The 26,718-nt window shown below is 52.4% G+C and overlaps 2 protein-coding genes across 2 annotated transcripts; both read left to right on the forward strand.

Moving 5' to 3' along the window:
* Positions 1-4,738, forward strand: Crybb3 (crystallin beta B3). The gene is made up of 5 exons (XM_041649121.1): positions 1-185; positions 666-784; positions 2,003-2,135; positions 2,830-2,972; positions 4,512-4,738. Exons 1-5 carry the CDS (start codon positions 111-113, stop codon positions 4,675-4,677), a joined length of 636 nt encoding a protein of 211 aa, XP_041505055.1. The 5' UTR covers positions 1-110; the 3' UTR covers positions 4,678-4,738.
* Positions 4,739-12,623: 7,885 nt separating this feature from the next.
* On the forward strand, positions 12,624-21,312 carry Crybb2 (crystallin beta B2). The gene is made up of 5 exons (XM_041649200.1): positions 12,624-12,677; positions 15,079-15,197; positions 17,677-17,809; positions 18,750-18,892; positions 21,144-21,312. The coding sequence occupies exons 1-5, from the start codon at positions 12,624-12,626 to the stop codon at positions 21,310-21,312; spliced, it is 618 nt and encodes a 205-aa protein (XP_041505134.1).
* Positions 21,313-26,718: the final 5,406 nt, after the last annotated feature.

The raw sequence follows: 26,718 nt of genomic DNA on the forward strand, positions 1-26,718 counted from the left end.
CCTCACTACGGTTTGGTTCCAGCCACTTTTATATGGCTGTTACTGTTACTGCTGCGTGGAGCCTGTGACCCCGTTCCCTTCCAGTGCAAGGCAGAAGCATTCCTGGAGACATGGCAGAGCCGCACAGTGCACCAGAGCAGGCTGCAGCTGGCAAGAGCCATGGAGGCCTTGGGGGCAGCTACAAGGTACAGGGGTCTTCACAGAACCTCGAGCCCAGGACTGAGGACAGCAGCTGACTCAGTGGAGCACAGGGCCACCAGGAATCAAGGGATGTAGCTTCTTTTCTGTGTGACTTTGTTGGAGTTTCTTGATGTCTCTGGGCATTGACATCTTTAAAACGGAAGTGATGTCCCCAGTCCCAGAATTGTCATGAGATAATGCAGGTGGCAGAAACATGGGCTGGAAGAAGCATGGGCAGTGTGACATAGCTGATTCTGTCCCTTCCAAAACATGCTGAGGCCTTAGAGGGAACATCTGAGGTGGATGTCTTGGTGATTTTAAACAGGGCCTGTGGCATTCTTGTGATTTCTCACTCTGGCCTCCAGGGGGCGATGCAGACCTGTGTGACTCACCTGGGAAAGCAGGTGGGGCCTCCCTGCTGTTCTAAGGATGCTCAAGGCCCTTGGAGCCCACCAGGGGCAAGCCTTTCGTCTTTGTTCTTCCAGGTGACTGTGTATGAGTTGGAGAACTTCCAGGGCAAGCGATGTGAGCTCTTGGCCGAGTGTCCCAACCTCACTGACAGCCTGCTGGAGAAGGTGGGCTCCATCCAAGTGGAGTCTGGACCGTGAGTACCTGGGCAGTGCCCACTGCCCCAACCTTCTGCAACTGGAGGCCTCAGATCTGCCCTGGGCCCTTGTGCAGCTCCCCCTCCTTCTTTGCCTCCGTTTCCCCATCCATAAAATGACAGACTCGGGGCTTTAGATTCCAGTGGTGGATGGCAGGAACAGGAAGGAGGCCAGCGGGGGCCATATTCCAAGGTGAAACACCAAGTGAGCACCGTTTGCAGAGCTCACAGACATCCCCCTTCCTCTGTCTCCTGAGTATGGGGATTAAAGGCGTGCACTGCCATGGCCTCATGAAAGTTCTTTAAAAACTAAAAAACAATAAAGGCATGTAAGAAGAAATGATATCATTAAATAGCCTTGGGAACTAAGACCCTGTGAAGTTTCCTATGAGTTATATCATGAATCCTCATCCTATGAGAGCCACACCCCTTTCTGTAACTGGCATCGCAGAGGAAACCGAGGCCAGAAAACCAGGTGTCTGGAGCCCGTCCCCAAGGCAAGCCGGCCCTGCTGCACTCACTGAGTTCTGGCATGCAGGTTGAGTCCAGTGCTGAGACTGTTTGTGATCTCAGGCAGCATGTCTGCGGCTGTGTCTCCTCATCTGAGGATAGACAGAGACGTGGACACAGACAGTACATACAAAGAGAGATGTGAGGGGCAGGGAGGAGGAAGGAAAGAGGAGGGTGACAGGGAGAAGGGGAGGAGGAAGCATGATAGCAGGACTAACCCACAAATGTATTTTTAAAATTCTGTTTAATTTTATATATATGAGTGTTTTGCCTGCATGTCTCTGTACATGTACATGCAGTACTTCTGGTGGCCAGAAGAGGTCACTGGATCTGCAGAACTGGAGTTCAGAGGCTTCAGTGCAGCCCTGTGGGTGCTGGGAGTTGAACCCACGTCCTCTGTAACAGCAGCCAGTGCTCTTGACAGTTCCTCAGTCATGGAACTCTTGCTCAACCTATGGCAGGCAGGCACTGTTGGGGGCTTTACCAAGCCCCAGGCCCCCAACTTAGCTGCACACAATTCTCAGGATGTCCTAGGATAGGTTTCGGCCCAGGGCATCAGTCCCAAGCAAGTTCCTGCAGGTCCCCTAACAGCAGGCACAAGGGTCTGTACTCGGTTAGGGGTGGAATGTCTCTCCTTCCTGTTCTTTTCCCTGTATGTGGGTCCCTGCTCAGCCACACCAGCGGTGACCCTGTCCCTTCCTCCCTCAGGTGGTTGGCGTTCGAGCGCAGGGCCTTCCGTGGGGAACAGTTTGTTCTGGAGAAGGGGGACTACCCACGCTGGGATGCCTGGTCCAGCAGCCGACGTAATGACATTCTCCTGTCCCTCCGGCCTTTGCACATTGTGAGTCAGGACTGTTGCTGTCCAAGTGTGTGTCTGTGTGTGTGCATGTGCACCTTGCTCTGGCCAGTTTGGCCATTGCAATCCTTCCTGGACAAGCATCAGGTTTTTTACCTCAACAATGGTGTGCAGTGAGAAGAAGCTGGCTCCTGAGTGGGCACGGGGGCAGAACACTTGAGTCCTTGTCTTGAACTGGCAGACTTGCCTGTCAACCCTTTCATAGTAATCCAATTAACCTGAGAACCCTCATAGTTCAAGCTCAGATCCACGCTGTTCAAAGAAACACAAACCTCAGCAACCCAGAAGATCACTTCAAGGCAGTTTACACTCATCCCTGGTGCTTCCAGAGGGGACCGGGGTCCACAAGGATGCTAAATCACTGAAATGCCATTACCCCCATTAATACAGAAGCCACCCAGTGTTCCTCAGTGTCTGAGCAGAGTTCCTTTTACATAACCGAGGGGAAACTGGAAAGAAACGCTAGAGTCAGCCTAAGAGAGGGGAAGCTGGGGCATGAGTCTTGGGGTTCCCTCTGAGCCTCAGTTTCCCTTTCTCGTGGTGATGACTGGTGGGAGGAGATCTGTCAAGCCCCCTCCCTGTCTTGCTCAGCTCTGGGGTGTCTCTTGAAGAGGGGTGGGGTGACTCAATCTTTCTGTTCTGGGTGTGGGGCCCACTCACCCTTAAGCTTTGCCCCCAGGATGGCCCAGACCACAAGCTGCACCTGTTTGAGAACCCAGTCTTCAGTGGGCGCAAGATGGAGATTGTGGATGACGATGTGCCCAGCCTGTGGGCCCATGGATTCCAGGACCGTGTGGCCAGCATCCGAGTCATCAACGGGACGTAAGGGAGCCCCCCCCCCCCCCCCAGCCCCGCAGCTTCAGTTTCACCCCCTGGCGGCTGCGTCTTTAGCACCAGATTTACCACAGCTGCCAGCCCCACACATGAGAGACTCAGCCATGCTCTGAACCCATTCTCACTCAAAGCCCATAGGGTAGGGCCCAGTCCATGACCCTAGCACTCAGGAGTTAAGGCAGGAAGAGCGAGAGTTTGAAGGTGGCTTAGGCTCCAGAATCAGGTCCTGCCTCAAAAAAATCCAAGAACTGCGGCACCAGCAGTAGTGGAGCTACCTCCAATCCCAGCACTCGGGAGGCAGAGGCAGGTGGATCTCTGAGTTCAAGGCCAGCCTGGTCTACAGAGCAAGTTCCAGGACAGCCAGGGATACACAGAGAAATCCTGTCTTAAAGAAAATATGTTCAGAACAACACTGTGCACATACTCACAGCCCCCCTCCCTCCTTCCCTTTTTCCCTCCTTCCCTTCTTCCCTCCTTCCCTCCCTCCCTCCTTCCTTTCCTCCTTCTCTCCTCCTTATTCTCTTTGCCACTTGCCCCCTCTCTCCCTATTCTCTTAACCCCGTCTCTCCTTAATTGCCTCCCCCCCCCATCCCTTGGGAATGCTCCAGCACCCTGCTTCTGCCCCGCTACAGTTTCTAGGCAGCCTAGGCCCCCTAGACAGATTTGCTCTATTTCAGTGAATCACAAGGTCTCTACCCAGGTCTTTATGGCTGTCCTAACTCAAACTGATTGATTCTCAGGGTGATATTTTCTTTTTCTATTTATTTATTCTTATTTTATATACATTTGTATTTTGCCTGCATACATGTCTGTGGGAGGGTGTCAGATCTTGGAGTTACAAACAGTTGTTAGCTACCATGTGGATGATGGGACTTGGACCTGGGTCCTCTGGAAGAGCAGTCAGTGCTCTTAACAGCTGAGCCGTCTCTCCAGCACCTCAGAGTGACCTTCATCTCATGTTCTCTGTAACTATCAGGAACTTGAGTGAGTGTAGCTCTGAGCAGACTTGCTATCTCTGCTGATGTGATTTTGGGGTCACAGAAACCTCAGGGCCACTACCTCAGGGCCACTACCTCAGGGCCACCTTGCCTTCCTTCTCCATTGTGGGTTTGAACCTGGGATGGCGCCTAGCAAGATGGCTGTGAGAACTTCCTCTAGCTGCTTCCTGAGCAGTCAGGGATAGGGGTCCCACGGTCAGTTAGAGCTGGGTAGCTCTTCTCAGGTCTGCCAGTCTGATGATGAGTGTGATGGGAACACTGGGGAAGGCGTTTCTGTGAGTCCCCGGGGTGTGTGTGAGGCAGGATCAGCTAAGGAAGAGCACTCCAGTCAGAAGGAATGGCAGGCGGGGAAGCTTGGATTCAGCCTGACCTGGGAGAATAGAACGGTGCTGAGATGACGTAGGGGGAGCCTTGAAAAAAGTAGATAGTTAGAGTCTCACGGGCGCTGGGAGCCAAGGAGGAGCCAAGGCAGGTGCCTGGCCAGAGGAGGGCGACAGGGGGACCGCGACTCACCTGTTATTCTCGGCAGGTGGGTGGCCTATGAGTTTCCTGGCTACCGCGGACGCCAGTACGTGTTAGAGCGCGGCGAGTTCCGCCACTGGAATGAGTGGGATGCCAACCAGCCGCAGCTGCAGTCGGTGCGCCGCATCCGCGACCAGAAATGGCACAAGCGCGGCTGCTTCCTGAGCAGCTGAGGATGCGGATCCCAGTGCCCAACGCCTGTGTCCCTCCCGATCCTGCTCAATAAAGCCCACCAGCCACGCCGCTCTGTCTGTGTCACTTCCTGTGGTGAGGCTGTGGAGGCTGGGCTGGAGGGGCCAATACTGCAAGGAGGGAAAGAGTGGTGTGCCTCAGTCTTATCAGCTGAGATCATGCCCCCTCTGCCACAGGCTTGCTTTCACCACCAGTGCCTACATCTGAGTAACTGTCCATCCATCCATTCACCTATCCATCCTTTCATATAATCACCCATCCATCCATTCACCATCTGCCCACTCATCCACCCACCTACTCACCCACCCTCCCATCCACTCACCCACCCTCCCATCCACCCACCTACTCACCCACCCTCCCATCCACTCACCCACCCTCCCATCCACTCACCCACCCTCCCATCCACCTACCTACTCACCCACTCTCCCATCCACTCACCCACCCTCCCATCCACCCACCTACTCACCCACCCTCCCATCCACTCACCCACCCTCCCATCCACCCACACACTCATCCACCCTCCCATCCACCCACACACTCATCCACCCACCCATCCACTCAGCTAGCCAGCCAGCCACCCATGCATTCACCCACATACCTATCCATCTATCCTCCCGTCTATGTGTTCGTCAATCTACCTACCCACACATCCATTCATTCATCTGCCCTCCTACCCATTCTCATATCCATCTGCCCACCCTTCGTATATCGTTATCTACCCATCTTTCCACCCTTCTTTCTTTCCATATTCTCTTCTTTCCATTAATTCATACATCCTTGATACCACCCACCCACCCAACCATCCATCCATCCATCCATCCATCCACCCACCCATCCCATCCATCTATCCGTCCATCCATCCATCCATCCGTCCATCCATCTGTCCATTAGCTAATTATCCCCTTCCATCTGTCAGCTCATCTGCCCTTCCATCCATCCTTCTTTCTTTTCTCCCACACTTCCCTGTGTCATTTCTCTGTCCTCCTATCAGTCAATCCCATTGCCCTTCATTCTGCAGGAAGCAAGCCACCTGAGTACAGAACTGCCCTGGCTGAAGCCATTCTCATTTGCAGAGAAACTGAGGTGCAGAGAGCTGGTGTGCACTGTCCTGAGAAGCACAGCTTTCAAGGGAAGGACCAGGGCTCCTCAGCTACTGTAATGCCCACTGTCCCCACACAAGGGCTGCCAGTGCTGGGATGACCATCGCTGACCTGAGGCAGCCATGCCTGCCTTGCCTATGCAGTGAGCATTTCCTGTGCTCCAGGGCTAGAGCCCAGAGCTCTCTGCAATGTGGCAACTGGCTCTGGGGTCTCCTGTTGACCACAATAAACCTCACCAGAACTGACTCTTGAACAGCTCTGGGTCCCCAACCCTCGGGTAGAACCTCCTTACCACTTTGGCAAATCCTGGCACCCAGGCAGTTTCTTTCAGGGTGTTTAAAGAAGTGCTTCTGTCTAGGGTAGCCACACAATTAAAGATAACTTAGCCATGTCCTTCCTTTGTCCCTTCCCTAACCACACTGATGGATGCTTGCTGGTTTGCTCTCCACCTGCGAAGGACAGAATACATTCAGTCCGAGTGCTGAGCCTGTTGAAAATAGAAGCCTAGGCCTGCCTGTCTCTCCACCTTGCCCCAGCTCCCACAAAGCCCTCAACTATGGCAACATTGTATCACACCATTCTTTATGCTATAGTTAAAGGAAGGCCTTCTTACTGATTTAATTTGCAAATTTGTATGCAGGTGTGGGTTATAGTTGACTTTATTTCAAGAGACCAAGGGGTGTCACAAATGACAGTCGTGGGCAACTGTTGATAGATTTGAAAATTCCTCCAGTTGGATAGGCTGAGAGGCACATTGACTCCTGACTGCTTTGCATCTAAGGACTACATTGTGATGGTTCAAAAGGGATCCCAGAACCTACTGTCTGCATGGCCATGGGCATTGGTCAAGCTGGTTGTAATGACAGGTGTCCTTGTGTCCTGGCCAGCATGAGCTGGGCTGCACGTGGTGTTCAAGGTGGATAAAGATTGTCATGTCACCCCCCCCCCCCCACCATCTCAGAACCACACGGGAAGAGAGCCTTAAAAGGCCTCTGATTATTATTTGGCTAGAAGGAGTCACATGGCCTAATATGCCTGCGAATGATGTCAGGAAGCCCCGATGACAACCTGCTCTCAAATATATTGCGCCTGTGTTCCCAAGTCCCCAATAAATGGTCCAGCTGGAGCTCTGGTCTTGGACCTTCCTTCTGGTAGAGACTTCTCTCTCTTAAAGGCAGTCAACACACGATTTCAGAGGACGCACTATGGGCTGAGCATATCCAGAAGATAGCGGTTGAGAAGCAGTGGCTCCCTCCCCTGTACCGGGCCCATCGTCCACACAAGGGTCACGCCATAGCAAAGGGCTTTGCGAACCTGTGTACTTGTCAGTTGTAAGCTGCACCCAGATGCAGTGTGTGTAAGTTAATCCCCACCGAGTCCCCCGTAGGCTCTGTGAAATAAATGGGTGACGCTGGAGTGAGTGGCTGAATACAGAGACAAGCTCGCGCCACTGGACAGCCCTGTCCCACCATGTCCTCTTTTGATGACGGGCTGAAAAATGACAGAACATAGAAGGCTCTGCAAACAGTGCTTGGTCTGAGTGTAACAGCGGTGGATGCCTTCCAGAAGGGGTGAGCCCACCACAGCTGCCAGGCTGGCTCCTCTGAAGAGGGACTGACACAGCTCTAAAACAGCCATGCCCTAGGTACCAACCCCCCCACATCCCTACCCTTTGAGGAAGAAGGAAACCGTGGCTGCGTGGAGGGGAAAGGAGGGCTGTGGAGCTGCCCAAGGTTTCTGAGATGTTTTCCACCCATGACCCCTTTCACCAGAGATGAATGTGGGATGGATGAGGACAGGTCTAAAGGTGCATAAACAGACAAATATTCCTGATAAGGAATCATAAAGAAATTTAACATAATACTTTCTGTGTGCGTAAATTTGAGATCTATTATAAATAAAAGCAGTTTTGCATGCTCATGGGGTGATGTGTTTGTTTATTTTTGTGTTATTTATTTATTTCTGTTTGTTTTTACATCCCAAAGTTCCCCCTCCCTCCCCTCTTCCCGGTTCCTCTCCTACCTCCTCCCTCGTCTCTCCCCACATCCATTCCTCCTCCACTGTTTCTCTTCAGATACAGGCAGGTTTCCCATGGATATCAGCCCTCTATGGTGTATCAGGTTGTGTTTGTCTTTTGTTTTGTTTTCGAGACAGGGTTTCTCTGTGTAGCCTTAGTTGTCCTGGAAGTTACTCTGTAGATCAGACTGGCCTAGAACTCACAGAGATATGCTTGTCTCTGTCTCCTCAGTGCTGGGATTAAAGGTGTGCATTACCACCGCCCTGGCCATGTTTGTCATTTTTACATAGATGTTCTAGTGTTCTCTTCTGCCTCTGTGATAAAGCCCTCAGACATAAGGAAGGGACACGTCTATTTCATCTTGTCCTTCCAGGCCACAGTCCTTCACTGAGTAAGTTAGGCCAGGAATTCAAAGCAGAACCCACCTGTGGAGGGCTGGTGCTTGCTGGCTTGCTCTCCACCCACGGAGGAATGGTTCTTGCTGGCTTGCTCCCCACCCGTGGAGGAATGGTTCTTGCTGGCTTCCTCCCCACCCATGGAGGACTGGTTCTTGCTGGCTTGCTCCCCACCCGTGGAGGAATGGTTCTTGCTGGCTTGCTCTCCACCCGTGGAGGAATGGTTCTTGCTGGCTTGCTCTCCACCCGTAGAGGGCTAGCTGGTGCTTGCTGGCTTGCTCCCCACCCGTGGAGGGCTGGCTGGTGCTTACTGGCTTGCCCTCTGACTTTTTCAGCTGCCTTTCTTACACAGCTCGGGCCCACTTGCCTGGGGCAACACCACCACAGTGGGCTGTATCCTCCTGCAGCGACTAGCAGTCAAGATGGTGCCCCACAGACATGGCCGCAGGCCATCCTGATGGAGGCGGTTCTTCATTTGGAGTTCCCTCTTCTCAGGTGAGGGACACAGTGAAGGCACAGTGTCCTCAGCCTTCCCTAATGCTGCCACTCTTTAATACAGTTCCTCACATTGTGGTGACCCCCAACCATATAATTATTTTACTTGCTACATCATAACTGTAATTTTGCTACTGATGAAAATCGTAATGTAAATATTTTTGGAGACAGAGGCTTGCCAAAGGGATCATGACCCACAGGTTGGGAGCCACTGCTCTAGATTGTGTGGAATTGACAATAAAAAGTCACCAGGACAATGGGCAACCCACCAGTAGCCACACAATTAAATTAAATTAGCATCAAATGCCACTATTTCCCCAGCTAAGGGTGGTGCTTCCTATGTCCTTCCCCTAAGCATGCTGAAACGTCCTTATCTTGTGTAGGTAACCACAGCTGCTGTGGGCTCGTGTGTACAGTAGCCATGCCATGTCCACAGCATGGCATTCTACAGCTCCTCCCTGTCCCCAGTTTCCTGAGTCTTGAGTGGGGGTAAACACAGATGTCCCTTTAGGCCGGAGCCCTCAGTCACTTTTCTTAGCACGCTGACCAGCTATGCATCTCTGCATCGACTTCTGCTCACTACAGAGAGCAGCTCCTTTGAGGTTGAGCACTCAGGACTGTGGGTATGAATATAAATACCTCAGCAGTTTGACTTATTTCCACTTACCAAAACAACAGTAGTACATTCCCCTGTGGGGCCTGTGACCTTCCCAGGCTGACCTCCTTCTGTGGAGGAGACCCTGAACTCAGTTGAGAGCAGGTTATCCCATAGCCAGCATGCCCTAGTGTACCCATGGACCCCGACAGATTGTGCTGTGGTGTGAAGGCTCTCCCAGCAAATAAGTTCTGGTCACTTTCCCTTGCAGCGGCCTGCTTGGCACCTTTGACACACCAGCAGGGATGGAGTTTTTCAGTGAGCTCCAACTTGGTTTCTCCATTGCAACCAAAACAAACATGCTTTTAAAGACAGAGTCTTAGGTAGCTCGGAGTGGCCTCAGACTTGCTCTGTAGCTGAGGATCACCTTGAATTTCTGATCTTCTTGTCTCCACGTTTCCGTAACTGGGATTACAGGTGTGTATTTCTGTCGTTGGTGCTACAGATCCAACTCAGGGCTCAAGTGTATGTAGGCAAGTGTGGGTCCCCAAGCCCCACTGGCCTTTTGTGCACCTGTGGTCCCAGGATGCGGAGGAGCTGGAGATCAGGGTCTTGGACAACAGAGAGGATGGCAGCTATGACCCTAGAGACGGTTTCAGAGGACAGCTCACTTATTAACATGGTGAGGCTAGCTTAAATGGGGATAGGGGAGGGAAGAGGCCAAGGAGGAAGCGCTGCAGTGGGGACAGGGACTCTCCAAGCCCTCAGTCAGATTAGCAGACTGCCATCCACATGATTTCTGAGAAGCCCCTTCCCTGGGGAGGAACAGAATCTTGACTGACTTTATCATGATTTGGCCTTTGTTTCTGTAGAGTTGAGTTGGCCCAAGCCTGATTTGGGTAGAGAGCAGCCCCACTCCTGCCATGCTCTCTGAGAGATGTTTGGGGTATGGGCAAGGCTCTACCACCCCTCATCTGACTTGAGAACCCACAGGCAACTCTGTCAACTGAACCCTATTCCATCACCAGCCATATGTAAATGATTCCCATAGTGGCTACACCCTTTTGCATGCCGATTGCCTGGTGCTTTCAAGTTGTCTACTTTGAAATGCTTGGTCTGTGTCAGGCTCCAGGCTTTGAAAATGCCAGAGACAGCATAATGATCTGCAGGTGGGAAATGCATGAGCAACAGAGTGTTGGCACAAGTGAGAAACAGCACGGGTAAGGGACTTGAGACGCACAAGTATGTGCATGTGATATGCGTGTATGTATATGTGTATTATGTGTGGGTGTGTGTGATGTGCATATGTGTGTATGTGTACATATATGTGTACTGTGTGGTGTGTGTGTGTGTGTGTGTGTGTGTGTGTGTGTGTGCATCTGTGGCTGTTGAGAGGATGGAAAATGGATGAGAGAGAGAATCTGCCATCCTGGACTCAGCACATCTCCCTTACTCGGTCTTGGATACACGCTCTCAAGAACGTGAGCCCAGGGCAGTGATGAGCCAGCAGTGGAGTTCTGAGAGGTTTTTCCCACACTGGGACCTAGTTCTTAGGCACATCCAATTAAGCACGGTAGGTGTGGCAGCCAGCATCCCTAGGAAGTTCAGTCTCCTAAGCCAGCTTCAGAACAGGAACTCAAGCAGGGCCAGATCCTGGAGGCAGGAGCTGATGCAGAGTTGTGGAGGAGAGCTGCTTACTGGCTTGTTCCCCATGACTTGCTCAGTCTGTCAGTCTGCTTTCTATAGAACCCAGGACCACCAGCCCAGGGATGGTACCACCCATAATGGGCTAGGCCCTCTCCCATATCAATTACTAAGAAAATGTCCTACAGTTGGATCTTATAGAGGCATTTTCTCAATTGAGGTTCCCTCCTTTCAGATGACTCTAACTTGTACCAAGTTGACATAAAACTATCCAGGACAGTGTATGGGTGGGTGGGTGGGTGGGTGGGTAGGTGGATTGGCATCAAGTGTGTGGGTGGGTGGATGGATGAAGGCTGTCCTCTTCCTCAAGTCTCTCTTTGCTGGTTTCCCCCAGGATCACTGAGAAGGCCCCCGTCTGCTGTGCCCCAGGGCCTGGTGACTGCAACCCATGAACCTGGCATGGCCCTGTCCTGGCAGCGGGACGGCTGATACATGCAAAGTGGGCACACACTGGCGCAGCCGAATCTGAAAGCTAATGACATTATTGTGTGGAGACACAATGTCTGTGGGCATTTGCTGACCCGGCTTTGGTGTCAGCTTAGCTTGCATTCTCACCCTGCTTTCCACAGGGATGAACCAGTCACCCATCTTGGCAGCAGCTCCCCTGGGGAAGGTATAAATACCACCTCCCACTGCCTGGGCTTCACGGCACTTGCGGGGGCTGGCAATCTGGTAAGAAGGTCCTGCTGCTTACTCTGCCCTTTACTCTTCTTTTCCTCTTGTTGGAAATCGTGCAGAGACCAGCACCTGGCCTCGGTTTTCCCTTCTGTTAAGTGGGGAGAGGGGTGGTCTAAACCCCTCTGTCATGGGCTAGGAAACAGCATAGTAGGCTAACCTTGTATACAGCCTTTCTTCTGCTGGAGATTGGGAAGGAAGGTGCGCCTGGCTTGTGAACCGGAGGTGGTCCTACCTTGGCCATGTCTAGGGTGCTGAACCAGCTTTCTTGGGTCTAATCATTGTGGCTCAAGCCTCGGGGAAACCTTGTGGGCTGGACCCAGCTGCACCTGCTTCTGGGCACCATGACTTCAGTGTCACTAAATCCCACTGAAAATGACCCTAAGCATGCCACCCTGGCTGTCCCCTCCTGGGTGCAGAGAGCATTCCAGGGCCCTGTCAGATGCACACAGTTGTATGGAGTCCTAGTTCACAGAGAGGGTGAGGCACCTCCGTTGTGTACCTGGTGTAGAGTAGGAAACTGAGGCACAGGGAGAGGGTGGGACTTATGGGCGGCCGTTCAGCTGCTGGGAGGCAGAGCAAGCACTTGGACTGGCTCAGCTGAGTTCAACACCTAAGGGTAGACAATTTGATGAGCTGGAAGTAGAGGCGGGAGCCTTCAGCGTGACTCCAGAGAGCAGTTGTCTAGCAATAGGGGAGAAGCCATGGGGGAGGATTCTTCCAAAAGGGGGTTCTTCCACCTGGGGCAGGGCTGGATCATAGTGAAGGGGAGGCCAGAGGCTGGGTGGCTGCTTCTGGAACAATCTGGAACCAGGCAAAAGAAGAGGACTGAGGGCTGTACCAGAGTTGGCCCACACTCCTCTGGCAGCTTGAGGTTGAGAACCAGCAAGGTTCTCATGTGGCCTCCTCATTTTTTCCAGGTCGCCTCGACACCAGAGAGTCCACCATGGCCTCAGACCACCAGACACAGGCGGGCAAGCCCCAGCCCCTCAACCCCAAGGTGGGTACCCTGCTGGAGGGAGGGGCAGGCATCCTCCCTGGTGCCCTCTGTACCCTGACCCCCAGAGGACTCAGTCTCTCCCCACTGAACACTCCCTGGGGCTGATTCCCTGTGCCCCTCTGCACCCGAGTGCTCAGTATCAGCTTCAGATTTTAGAGAATTACCTTTCCCTCCTTATCTGCTGCCCAGCGTGCTATTACCCACGGGCGACCCAAGATGGGGCAGAGACTCAGAGCCAGTTAGAGAGGATTCCCAGCCCCACTCCTGCTGTGCAGCCCAGGCCAGTGGCTTGGCACAATGGGGAGCATCTGCTCTACACAGAACAATTGTGCAGGCCCAGAAACCAGGCTCAGCCTCTACCTATGCCCTCCACCCGCGCCCGCTGTCTGTGCCTGCTCAGATCACTGCTTCCCTTTCTGACTCCCACACTCCTGAGGCGGGGAAAGCTTATTCCAGCCTCTGAGAGGCTGGTCACACCCAGTCTGGCCCAGCCCCACCTTCTCGTTCCATCTTCTTGAACTTCACTTTCCCTGAGTGACAGTCGGCAAGCTGTCTTGAGGTGGACTGTCCTCAAGGAAGGAAAAATACTAAACACTTAGTTGGTTAGAGCTAGGGTTCACAGCAACTGGTGTGTCAGCTTGGTGCTTAAGGGGGGGACCTCCCTGGGGGCCAAGTGAGGGAGCAACCACGTGAAAACAGGGGACAGGGAATGGTGAGGGCGCGGGGCAGTGGGGTCAGCATGGGCAAAGGCCCTAATGGGTTGGTTGACTTTGAAGAAAAATGATGTGGCTGGGTGCAGTACTATGATGCGAAACACACATATTGTGATGTCACACATGCACTGTGATGTCATAATACACTGCACCATCACATACATATACAGGGATGTCACCCACGTTTTATGATGTCACAGATACACGGAGATATCGCATGTATATTGTGAATCACACATGTAATTAAGATCTTCCAACAGTCACAGTAGAAATTGTCAAAAGCAACAGGTGATTAATCTTCATAGTCTCCTTAGTTAAACAGTTCACTCCCACTCTGGCAGTCTTCAGATCCGTGTTTCCTCTGAACAGCACGTGTTAGCACTGACTGCATGTCCCGGGTCATGCAGCTGGTGGCTCTGCACTGGGTAGTGTGTGGCAAAGGGAGCCTGACCCTTCCCCACTGGCCCTTATAGCCTAGGCCAGGTAATAGCCACTGAGCCCCCTCCCCCGCTGACTTCCATATTCTAGAGTCTTCTCAATACGCCTGCAGACAGGTTTCTGCCCAATTCCTCCCTGGACTACACAGAGCAGGGGAACCAAAGCCTGCTGCTGTGCCTGGAGCGGTCAGGGACTGCGAAGGCTGAACTGAGCCCAGGGAATCTGCCATGAGCCCTCCCAGCCACTGCTTCTGCTCCCTTTATCCCGCTAATCCTCAGCCTGGAAAACGGAAGTGCCTTCTCCAGCCAGTGCTGACTCACAGGCCCTGCACCACCCCTCACCCCTCTCCTGTCCACTTCTTCATCCAGAGGTGGCTGCAAGCGTCTGCCTCTGGGGGACAGAGCTGAGTGACTGGAAAGGGTCCCTGTTCTCAGTACAGTTGTAAGTGTGGACTCTGTCCATGTTTAGCTCATGATTGTGAGGCTTTGAGTGGGTCCCTTCACTCTGCAAATCTCAGGATCCTTGTCTGGATTCCTGCCAGGCCCCTGCCTAGGGCTGACAGGGAAACAGGGTGAGGCAAGGGGAAGGATTTCTAGTAAGAGCCATCTCATATGGGAGGCCATGGGGAGACCTGGAAACCTCCATGGGTAGAGGCTTGGGGAAAGGGGCCCAGGAATGTGTGTGGTGTAGGCAGAGGGGCACTCCTGGAAGCTGAGTGACATCTGGAAAATGGGGTACAGAACCCTAGAACCAGTGCCCTGAGCCTCCCTTTTGTCAAGATCCCAGGTTGGTTCTCATGTTCAGTCTGCATACTGCCCACTGCTTTCTGCTGCATCACACAAGTCCGGGCCGTGTACCCACCCCTGATCCATAGCAGCTACCCTAGATGATGCGCTGTGGGAAGCTGGGGTATTGCTTAGCGGAAGAGCGGCTGCTGGATGTGTGGAGTGGTCCTGGTTTCATCTCTAGCACTCCACGGATATAAATGAGAGAACACCATGATGTCTCTCACGGCTGAGCGGCCCCTTGTGCCTGCCATTCTGACCGCTTCCTTACCTCTGGTTGGTTCTTCCACCCATCTTGTCATCAGGGAGACTGAGGCTCATAGAGCAGTGCCTCCAGGCTCCGAGTTCTGGCCCTCACTTATGCTCTGTGCCTGTTCTGACTCAGAGGAGCAGAGGCCTGCAGTCCCAGGGCTCTCCAAGCTGGCTGCTCATCTCTTGTTCTTCCCACTTTCCCATTCCTTCCAGATCATCATCTTTGAACAGGAGAACTTCCAGGGTCACTCCCACGAGCTCAGCGGGCCCTGCCCCAACCTCAAGGAGACTGGCATGGAGAAGGCAGGCTCCATCCTGGTGCAGGCTGGACCGTGAGTATCTGAGTGCTCTTACCTAGCCCAGAACTGTCAGTCTGGTAATTGGGATGTTGAATTGGGGGTGTCTGATATTCCTGTGCTCCTAGATTGTGTATGATGGGGGCAAGACTTGGGATTTGGCATCCGAGAGGGAGTTTGTGCTTAGGAGGCTGGGTTTAAACCCCCACTAGGAAACTTCTAGGCTGTGATGTGTCTGACCATGGACTTCCCTCTCTGATACTCAGTCTCCTTTGTGTAGTGGACACCTTTGCCCTGTCTCTGCTCAAGAGAAAGGGGATGTAATTTTGGGGACTGCCTTTCTCCTCATCATCCGCGAGGTACATGAGGGCCGTGTGTCTCTCCTCTCCTCAGCCCTCCTTTGTAAATGTCTTGTGAGTTCTCGGGGTACAGGAGTCCTGTACCAGCCAGGTGTCGAGTGTGATGTCTGAGTCTAATGGCCCTGTATAGGCAGAATTGTTAGCACGCACAGGGAGCCGGGCTCTGCCTCTCTGGAACACGGGCCTCCACCATTTCGAGCACATCTGACCTCATCCCCTTTTGCCATTTTGATGGAAGAATTTCCCAAACATATTTTTAAAATTGAAAGTAAGTTTTAGCGTGTTTGGTTACTTGTGTGTGTTGAGGGGGGTAATGGAGGGCGGAACCCAGGGCTTCACCTATGCAAGGCAGCCCCACCACCGAGTTATCCCTTCTCTATAAAACTGTTTTATATACAATATGTCTTGATTTTTAAAACTATTTTAAAATTGTTTTCTGGGTTTGTTTTGTTTTGGTTTTGAGGGTCTCACTACTTAGTTCAGGTGGGTTTTGAAGTCCCTGGTGATAGAATTCTGGGAAGAAAAATAATTTTTGCTTAAAATCTGTACCCAATATTAGAAAGGAATAACTCAGCAAAGAGTTGTGTTTCCCCCCACTCCCAATTTTGACTTCAGCTTACCCATCAGAAATATCCATCATTAAGATTTTGGTATAAATGTAGACTTTTTCCTGTGCATGTATTTGTGAGTTTTTTGAAAAATAGTACATTGGGGTGATAATCGTGCGGTGTCTGTGGAACGCACAGAGGCAGCAGTGCCTCCCTGTCGGAAGTCACCCTTCACGGTGGCAGGCAGCAGGGCCTCCCCTGTCAGAAGTCACCCTTCACGGTGGCAGAACAGTCTGTTTAAGGTACTTACTCGGGCTCCACCGCAGACTCCTGGGCTTAGGGCTCAGGAAGCCACCTCAAGCCAAATCCTGGTTGTATTTATGTCCAGCTGAGTTTGTGAACCCAAACTGTCTGTCGTTGTGTATGGTGGCTTTGTACGTGTTCCCTAATTTATCCACCCTCCAGGCTGTTGGGTGTTGTAAGACCGCCACAATGAATAGCTTTGTTCAGCGTGCCTGAGCTCTAACTGTTGTTCTTAAGAACACAGTACCTAGAGCCGCTCACTGGACCTGCTGCTTGTAAGTCATCCTTTAAGTGCGTGAGACAGAGACAGATGCCTCTCTCACCGAGAACTTAGATCTGAACGGCCACCACTGCCACACAGGAGGAGAGTGTCTCTTTCTGCCATGGAGAGCCCCGGAAACTCCCCACTCGAGGTCCCCCCTTCCTCTTCCCTATTTATCTTGTGGGTCTTGCCCTCCCAAGAGAGTGCTATGGATTACAGGGAACCCTGTTACATCCACAGGTGTCACACAGCCGAGAGTGTCTGGGGGGGGAACCCCATCTGCTCCAAGCAAGCGTGCGCTCACAGTCTTCTGTTCCCTGAAGTGGGGTACAGTAGTCCTTGCACAGTGCCTGCAAGGCATCTGGTGTCCCAGGTCCCCTGAAGGTGATTTAGGGTGCACAGGAGGCTGTGGCCATTGTAGAGATGCAACTCGAGCTTCGTTAGATTGCAGTCCAGGTTTTCACCAGCACAGAGCGGTCACTGGACATCTCTGTACCATGAATCTAGACGTTAGAACCCTGTGTAAAGGCAAGTAGAGAGACAGCGGGAAGAATTGAGTCTGGAACCTGCTGTGGAAGAAGCTGTGACCTGCATGACCTTGAGTCCCAGAGCTGTGCTCAGTGGCCAGCTGATGGTGCTCTCCCCTCTCTACGCCTGGCTGAGGTCACCTTGTCTACTTGTCGTCTCTAGGCTGAGGCATGCACACTGTGGACACCGGCCAGCAGCACTAGATAGATAGGATCGTGGGGCTCTTGTTCTACACTCAAAACTGGTTATTACTTTCCCAGCATCCTCTTGGCCTTAGGGTACTGGGTGTATGCACTGTGATCTGTGGCCAAGCTGTCCTTCAGACTGGTTGCTTAGTTCTCCCATGTGTTGCAGGAGGTCAAGGGCAGTGGGGCCTGGGTTCTGGATAACCGAGGTCCCCTTGTGCTTAGCCTCTCTGTATTTGGGTTTCAGTGGGGCCAGTGCAGAGGAGCTGAGTGCCAGGGCCCTGCTGGCCATGGAATGCCCAGCGAAAGACCTTTTCTTGTGTCTTGCAGTTGGGTGGGCTATGAGCAGGCCAATTGCAAGGGCGAGCAGTTTGTGTTTGAAAAGGGCGAATACCCACGCTGGGACTCTTGGACCAGCAGCCGGAGGACAGACTCCCTGAGCTCTCTGAGGCCCATCAAAGTGGTAAGCCCTTCCTGCCTTCTCTTACACCTGCACTGGAGCCAGAGGAGCGGGGTCCGGCAGACTCTCCGCCTACACTGTGCTCTGGCCAAGGACCTCCTTTGTGGGGTGTGGTCAAAGGCATTTGGCCTCCTTGAACCTCTGTTTGATCACCTGCGATTAGGACTTTAGTTCTTGCTACCAGAGACTCCCTCATTCCTAGCACAATTCCAGGGGCTGCCATTCCCAGGACAACTCCTGTGGGTGTGTCTCTTAGGGCCAGGCTCAGTTAGCAATAATGAGTATTAAAGAAATCCTGGGGTTTGGGGGAAGGAGAAGATACTTCAGTTAATGTGAGCTTCTAATCTATTTCTGATCCTGATTCTTACTAGCATATGAACTTTTGGGTAGCAAAAGGACTCAGCAATGCTCACTTATGTGCCCAAACCTTCCAAAGCCAGATTTGTACCTCCCGGAGCTCTGTAGAAGATTGGATCTCCCCAAGACGTGAGCTCTTATGTTGACTCTGCTCCTCTTAGCTGAGTGACTTTGGGAGAGTCACTTGACCTCTCTGAGCCTCAGTTTTCTTGTGTGTCATATGGTATAAAAGCTGCAGAGAGGATGGAATAATAATTGAGAAAAACTTCACTGGGACAGTAGATCTGGAGATGGTGGGAGACCCTGCACCTGCTGGGGACACCGGACGCCTGCATGCTGTCTGTGTGCAGGCAGGTGCTGTTGTTTATAAAACAGAAAGCGAAGGTGGAGGGAGGGGACCTGGAATCTCAGGACCAAAATGCTCCCTGAGCGCAAGATCTGAGATTTCTTGTCCCATGCCAGTCACTCCATAAGCATCCAGTCACCAGTCAGGGTGCTCATCCCACCTCCCACCATGAGGTGGGTGATTGGCAGAGGTGGGTGAAGGGGTGAAGGGGGTAGGCTTCATCCACCCCTCCATTCACAGGACAGCCAAGAGCACAAGATCATCCTGTATGAGAACCCCAACTTTACTGGTAAGAAGATGGAGATTGTAGATGACGATGTGCCCAGCTTCCATGCCCATGGGTACCAGGAGAAGGTGTCTTCTGTGCGGGTGCAGAGCGGCACGTGAGTGTGACCCCAGACTTAGCCTCTGGGACCCCAAGTCCTCTTCTGCCCTGAGCTCACTGGGTTTGGGGAGAGTCATTGCTTTGTCTTGCACCCACCCTCAGATCCTGGGTGGGAATCACCAGCCTGTGGGCTGTAGGAGGTTCTGTCCTGGGCTGTGAGCCCATCCCAACTCCCAGCATCTACCTGGGCAGGTGGAAGCAGCAGGTGCCATGAATGGAAAGATCTTAGCTCAGAGGGAAGAAGTTGGAGCTTCTGCCCCTGCAGGCCCCTGAGCCTGTGAACAGACTCAAGGAGGAATTCCACTTTGACACATGACCTTGGCCGTGGAAATCTCACTGTGAGCGGAAGCACACGTGAGGTCCTAGGCAGATCCTCAGGCAATGTGTGCTGGGTGGCGCATACAGTCGTCATCCTATACCCACAGCTCTGTTGCTGAGCTTTAACCAGCTATGGGTGAAACATTCTGGAAACACACACATGCACATCCACACGAACCCACATACACACGTGGACCCAAACTAAACACAGACGAGTTTTTCTGTTGCTGCGCTCAACAACACAGTGTAATGACTGTTTTCATAACACTGTGAGGACAGTAGGGCAGGGATAAGAAGTCACCTAGAGGGTGGTGCGGTTAAGACCACTTACTGCATAAGCATGAGGACTTGAGTTCAAATCCTCAACAACTGTGTAAAAGGCCAAGTGTGGCCCACATCATACCTGTCACCCCAGAGCTGTGGAAGGTGGAGACAGGAGGATGGCTGAGGCTTGCTGGATGCCAGCTTGGCTCCAGGTTCAGTGAGAGACCCTGTATCAAGGGAACAAGGAGGACAGAGCCGGTCACCCAATGTCCTTCTGTGACTTCTGAGAGCCTCATCTGCACATGGGTGAATACCCCCCCCACACACACACATACATACACGAGAGTCTGTCAGTGTTGGATCCGTACCTTAGGTCATGCTCACAGACACCAAGGACCAATACACACGCCTGGCTGGGAGTGGAGTTATTTGTGGTAGAAACAAGCATTGTACTAAGAAAGAGCAGAGCACTCTAAAAATGGGAGTGGCCAGGGTGGGATGGGGGGTCTGGTTCTTCCTGAGTCACCCCACATTCCAGTGCCAGGCGCCTCTCCTCAGGCTCTGCCCCATGCAGCCTAAGCTCTCAGGGGGTCACCAGCCTGCCTCTTCCATATGTTACCCTCAGTGCTTCTCTCCTAGCGTCCTGCCTTGTGCTTTCCCGGCCCACCCCTGGCCCACTCCGCCACTGCTGCTGAGTGCTGTGGTCCCAGAAGCCTTTGCGAGAGAATCAGGGTGATGATCAGTTTGTCTGGATTCAGGTCCCTAGCAAGTGGCAGTTCGCAGTCAGCCCTCTTGACTGTTCACACCACAGAAACTGGTGGACGCTTTAAATCATGGTGTTGGTTCCCCCAACAAAGCGAGCTTGACCATGTGCCCTGGTTTCCTAGGGTTTGTCAAGCCCCACCAATATAAACCTCTGTGTACAGCCGGCATCTGTCCTTGGCTGATTTAATTTGCTCACCACTGCCAAGTGTCACGCCCTGTGCCAGGTACTCCAGATTTGAAGGCAGATGGGGTCCTCCAGAGGTACAACTGTCAGTTATCTAAGAGTCCACACAAATCTAAGGGGCTTCTGTGAGGCTCCTGGGCTTGTATCTGAAGACAAGAGTAGGACTTGCGGGGCAGAGAGGGCCCGAAAGGCATCCAAAGAAAACTGCGTGAGGCGGCCCTGCGGTGAGAGGGAGAGGAGGCCCTTAAGGGCGTTCTTGCTCTCTGAGGTTGATGCAGAGGATGGAACACAGGGATGCTGGGCAGGGACGGAGGGAAGCGTCCTCTGGACAAGTCCCTCGGCTTGGGCTGGGGAAGATTTGTCATTTTCATCGAGTGCTCTGGAGTTAGTGACACGCTGTCTGGAGAAGGCTCTAAAGGTGGGTGGGTGATGGAGTTCCATCCTCTCTCCCTTTCCTCAGGCCTTGCTGTTAGGCACTGGGTCAAGATGGGAATGTCCCGAGGAGATGCAGGGGCCCGTATGATTCTAAGATTTTGTGGAATTTAAGGTTTGTTGTGTGAGGTAGTGAGCTCCCTATCAGGAGAAGGAAGTAAGCGCAGGTTCAGGGTCAGAGGGTGGGGCGGAGAGTGACATCCAGGCCTTTCCTCCTCCTCCTGGTGTCAGGACGCCCCCACCTGTGTCTCCTTTCAGCTCACATGCCCCACACCTCTGCCTGCAGGTGGGTTGGGTACCAGTACCCTGGCTACCGTGGGCTGCAGTACCTGCTGGAGAAGGGGGATTACAAGGACAACAGCGACTTTGGGGCCCCTCACCCCCAGGTTCAGTCTGTGCGTCGCATCCGTGACATGCAGTGGCACCAGAGAGGCACCTTCCACCCCTCCAGCTAGAGCCCCAACCTCCCCCTCCCCAGGGGCCAGGCCCACCATCCCGGGGCCTCCTGATACCAGAGTGAATAAAGTGTGGCTTGCAACATGTCTGCTGTGGGTCTTTTATTGATGGTGTACCTGGGGCACATGTGTGTGCACGTGTGCATATGGAGGGGAGGGAGAGGAGCAGATAGCAGGCTTCTGGGCTGAGGTTTCTGATAAGCCTCCATGGAATCTTACATCTCTGCCATTCATTCCACAGCGGTGTGACCTAGAACACACTGGCAACCTCTCTGAGCCTCTGTCTATCTGGTTTACCACTCCACGGCCAAGTCCAGTGTGGCCTTGTATGGTCTTCCCCGGGGTGGGTGACGGGTGCCTGGTCCACTTTCTGTCACCCTCACTGTCTGTCATCACTACAGACCAGGGCACTGGCTTTTGTATCTGCCGTGGATCCAAGGCCCTGCGGTGTCCAGCACATCTGGGGAGAAGCTCAGCCACATGTCTGCACGTGCTCAGGTTCCCTGCTCCTCACTCTGTCCTTGGGTTGGTTTGCTCTCTTGTGTGGATGTCCTGGAGTCCAGCTAGGAGGTCACATCACAGGAGGAGGGAGGCTGTGAAGGCCTCACTCACAGGCTCTATCCCCGGTGACCTCTAAGAATTGCGCTGTTCCCATGAGGGATGAGCAGGGAAGGAGAAAACAGGTGTGTGAGGGCAGTGTCTCCTTCTCAAGGTGGATGCTGGGTCTCTCTTCACCTCTTCTGGTAGCTCTGAATATCATTTTAAAACATGGCGAGCTCAAATCTCAAGCCGCCCCTGTCCCATGGTTTTCATAGTCCTTAAATGTTCTTCCCAACCCCAGGACACAGAACCAGTCTCCAGTGCCCATGAGTGTTTGAGACCTTTGCTCTCGGTGCTCACGTTCTTACTATTTCTGTGCCTTGAATGAATTAAAACCCAGCTTCTCCTTTGGTTTTCCTTCACTCGGAGCAGCCACTAAAGAGTGCAGGGCACTGAAGAACCCCACAGGATTCTGTTCATAGGCTGTCTGCTCTGTCCCTGTCATCTCCTGTGTATTCTGACCTTGTTGGTATCAGACCGTTGCTTTGCAGGTGGGGTGACAGCCCCCAAGGTTAGTCTGGAGAATGCTTGGACACTCTTGGTCATTTAAACTCTTTTGAAGCACCTCCTCCAACATGGAAAAATGAGAAACAGCGGAGGCCTATCAGTCTCTGATCTGTCGCTGTAACAAAATGCCAGAGGCGAGCTACTCATGAAGAGAGACAGTGGTTCCACAGGCTGGAAGTTCAAGACCAGGCAGCACCTCTGGACACAGGGTTCCTTTGGAAGGGTGACAGGGTCGAGCAATGGAAGGGAGCCAATTGTGTACAGAAGGGGCCAAGCTCACTCTGTGAATGATGTCCCTCACCCTACCAGATACGATTCATGGCTTCCAATGATGGAGTCCCAGTAGCTTTAGCACCCCGCTCTAAACCCTGCCTCTTTTTGTAAGATTAAAATGTTTTTAGCCTTATTTATTTCACTTTATGTGTACGAGTGTTTGCCTACATGCACATGTGTGCATCTCATGTGTGCTCGGTGTCTGAGGAGGTTAGAAGAGGGCACTGGATCCCCACACTGGAATTACCGATGGTTGGAACCACAGTGTGGATTTTGGGAATCAAACCCAGGTTTTCTGCAAAAACAGCCAGTGCTTTTAGCCACGGAGCCTCTCGAGTTTCTCAGCCCTGATTCTCCTTAAAGGTCCAAGCACCACACCGGAGGTTCACTTGCAGCGCCTGAGCTGTGGGAGAGCCATTCAACCCACAGCAGGAGCAAATCAGTGCATTCTAATAACGCTCATGTCCTTGCTCCTTCTTCAACCACCGCTGTGAAGGCGCTGCTTTCTTCCTGGGTCTAAAGATGGGAGTTGAGCCACAGTAATTATTATGGATGAAGCTGCATTATTCACAAGGTGCAAATCTGGCCATAGGAACTCATAATGGGGGACATTCTTTGGAAGTTGCTTGCTGCAAATGTAACACAACAGTGCCCTAGTAGGGAGTCCCTAATCCAACATGAGGGCGTCGTTATGCAAAGGGGAAACACAGACATGAACACACAAAGTCATGGCGGGTTGTGTGTAATCGTTGGTCTTCATGATCAACCTGATGGGACTGGAATCACCCTCGGGACACACTCTGAATGAGTCTGTGCGGGAATGTCCAGGAAGGAACAATTGAAAATGATGATGGTCACTCTCTAAGGGGAGGCAGCGCCTCCTAATAAGAGGTCCACTGCGGGAAGCAGGGTGGGCCCACCTGCTTTTGCCCATCTGAGTGAGTGTCTGTTGCTGCTGCCATTGTCCTGCCTGGACACCAGACTCCGGCGGCTTCAGCCCTTCTCTGAAGACTCACCACAGGCCCTCCTGGACTGCAGAGCTGTAGCAGGGATTCTCTAGCATCCCTGTGGACTGAGTGGCTTCTGGGTTCTCTATTTGTCCAGTATGTGAGGGGTCATTGTTATACTACTTAGCCTGACTGTGTGAGCCAACAGGGATAAATCTCTTTTATTGTGTCTTTCACTACTTCATTACAGAGTTGGTTCTTTCCCTCTGGGAACCCTGACTAACACTGCACTAAGAAGGATGCATTGCTTTTATTACCAAAGGAAGTCCTGAAGCTGCTGGGACAGGCTCCCTGCAGCCTGCAGGAGTGGACTGCCCCTGGCACTTCAGTATCAGATGCTCAGCCTCCAAAACAACACCTGTCTTGTTCTCTGTCCCAGCACATTCACATGGCAGTGGCAAGAGAAAGGAGACATCCCTGGACCAGGTGAGGGCTTCCCAAGAGGTGAAATGTTTAGAGACATGGAATTTTCCGGGTGAAATTGAGGTGAGAAACAGTCTCAGCAAAGGGAACAGATGGGAAAGTGGGGCAAGCAAGAGGCATAGTGAGTCGTCCGCCCACCCACCTCCACCCCCGCTGGGCATGTGGGAATCTTGAGATGCGGGTCCTGAGAGATTAGGGATGTGTGTTGATAGCAGGAGGGGTGGGTGGCTCCAGGGAGAGCGTGGCTTCTCATTGACCGGTCAGCCTCTCACAAGGCGAGTGGTCAAACTTCAACAGACATTCTTTGCTTCAAGATCTGCTAATCTGGGGGCACCCAGGGGGTCAGCTAATCTCACATGGGTTGTCAAAGATGACTCTCAGCAGGGAAGGGCTCACAGGCTGAATGTGGCTGCCGGCTGGACCTCTTAGACACCCCCAGGTGGGTGTTTCTTGGTGCGCTGGCCTCCCCACCCCAAGGTTTTCAGGAGTGGGTGCCCCAGGAAGAAGATGCAAGTGACTGTCATCTTTGTGACTGGCTCCCCATTCTCCAGAGGAGTCAGGGTCATGTGGGGTTGCCCAGGTTTGGGAGGAAGGAACACAGTTCCCACCAGTCATTAGGACATCTGGTGGTGGTCATCTTCAGAAAACACAGTCTTTCATTGAGGCACTTGGGATGTAAAGAATGGGCTTCCATGGGGCAGGGTGGAAATCTGGTGTGTGAATTCAGCAGGACACAGGCTCTCTTGGGTCTGGGATTTCCCTCTGTATGCTGTGATTACCATTGATAAATAAAGGAACTGCTTTGGGCCTATAGCAGAGCTATAGGGGAACAGAGCTGGGGGGCAGTGGACTAAACGGAATGCTGGGAAAAAGGAGGCGGAGTCAGAGAGAAGCCATGTAGCCCCACTGGAGCCTGCTGGAACTTTACCCAGTAAGCCATTGCCACGTGGCGATACACAGATTAATGGAGATGGGTTAAATTAAGATGTAAGAGTTAGCCAATAAGAAGCTAGAGCTAATGGTCAAGCAGTGATTTAATGAATACAGTTTCTGTGTGATTATTCCAGGGCTAAGCAGCTGGCAACCAACAAGCAGCCTTCCTTCAACACAGGACTAGTAACTGGTCCGAGTGCCTGCCTCCCCTCCCATTGTCTGTCGCAGTAGGGTGTTGTCTGCCCACTACTTTTGTCCTCTCATGTCCATCCCCCTAGTTGTCCTGGAAGCCTCTTCTGGTCCCCAAGGACCATCACCTTTCTCAGTTCATCTGGGAGTCATTTCCCCGAGCAGCCACCAGGTGTCAGCAAAGCGCCATCTTCGGCGCGCCGTCAGTCACCATGTTGGGCGGGGCCTCGCGCCACCCTGGCTGCTGAATGCTGCAAGACTGAGTTTCTGGGGTCCCACGCGGGAGCGCTTGCGGTACACTCACCGACTCTGAAAACACAGGGTACCTACAGGGAAAAATCAGTGTTTCGTCTTATGTTTCCATTCCCCCGCCCAAAAATTGGAACACAAACCACCGCGGAGACAAAATGAAAAATGTTTTATTCTTGGCTTCCACGCGACTGGCCACATCGCTAGGGGTCGCTCGACTTCTTCTGGGTGTCTGCGCGTGGGAGCCCACGAGCCTTCCGAGAAAAGAGCTGGATGGGCGGTGTCTTCCACAGGAAAAGCCCTGCACGTGTGTAAACTACAGCGCCAAACAGTCTCCACGAAACTTCAGAAATCTGAAATTTTAATTTTATACAAAAAAAATGACTCTCTTGACTCCTCCCCCTCTCCCAAACATTTAAAATATAAAAATGTTGTTCAAAAGAAGTTGATGTGTGACCTAGGAACACATCAACTAAACACCGCATTCCCACATGGAGAGGGTTTCATAAAGTTTTGTAGTCACAGAACAAAAGAAAACCACAAATCAAGGCATTTTTTAAATATTGGGGGTGACATCAGGGAGGTGGGTTACAGCCAAGTCAGGTCATCATAGCTGCATCTCAGATGCCGACTCTCAGCTCCCTCAGCCTGTTGGTTGGTGGACATCAGCGTAGCTACATCTCAGATGCCGACTCTCAGCTCCCTCAGCCTGTTGGTTGGTAGACAGCTTTTCTTAATTGGGGTTCCCTGCTCTCAGATGACTCCAGCTTCTGTCAAGTTGACATAAACTAGCAGTGCCAAGACACAGCTTCTTTCCAGAAATTCTCCCTCACAACATGGACCAGGGACAGCTCTGCCACAGGCGTCAGGGGATGTCTACTGACACTCTTAGCTCTCAGCTAGATCTTAACCTCTTCTGAAACGTTTCCCTTGGAAGTCAGAAGAATTGAACTTGGGTTCCTTAAGCAACCATCTTCTTGGCCCCTCAATCTTTCCCTCCTCCAGACTTCAGTAGGTGCTTTTTCTCTTCATCCTTATTAACCCTTGCTTGCCCATCCTCACCAGACTCCATGAGTTCATCAACCCCTCACCCACCCCCTGTAACTGTGTCTTCCCCACTGGACTGTGAACTTAAACCAGGTCAGTTCACTCCAGGATCCTCAGCCTGTCACACAGCCCCTGAGACACAGCAGGTGTGTGGCAGCTGCTAGCTGGGCAAAGGTGT

This window comes from Microtus oregoni, unplaced genomic scaffold (assembly GCF_018167655.1).
Source record: "Microtus oregoni isolate MIOR12 unplaced genomic scaffold, Mior012 000003F_ref0000135, whole genome shotgun sequence".
NCBI lineage: Eukaryota > Metazoa > Chordata > Mammalia > Rodentia > Cricetidae > Microtus > Microtus oregoni.

Bases quoted from the DNA above. Each gene is read 5' to 3' on its own strand.
- Crybb2 (XM_041649200.1), top strand. From the start codon at position 12,624: ATGGCCTCAGACCACCAGACACAGGCGGGCAAGCCCCAGCCCCTCAAC. The intron at 17,810-18,749 runs GTAAGCCCTTCC...CTCCATTCACAG, and splicing joins CTCTGAGGCCCATCAAAGTG to GACAGCCAAGAGCACAAGAT. The intron at 18,893-21,143 runs GTGAGTGTGACC...CTCTGCCTGCAG, and splicing joins GTGCGGGTGCAGAGCGGCAC to GTGGGTTGGGTACCAGTACC.
- Crybb3 (XM_041649121.1), top strand. From the start codon at position 111: ATGGCAGAGCCGCACAGTGCACCAGAGCAGGCTGCAGCTGGCAAGAGC. The intron at 785-2,002 runs GTGAGTACCTGG...TTCCTCCCTCAG, and splicing joins ATCCAAGTGGAGTCTGGACC to GTGGTTGGCGTTCGAGCGCA. The intron at 2,973-4,511 runs GTAAGGGAGCCC...TATTCTCGGCAG, and splicing joins ATCCGAGTCATCAACGGGAC to GTGGGTGGCCTATGAGTTTC.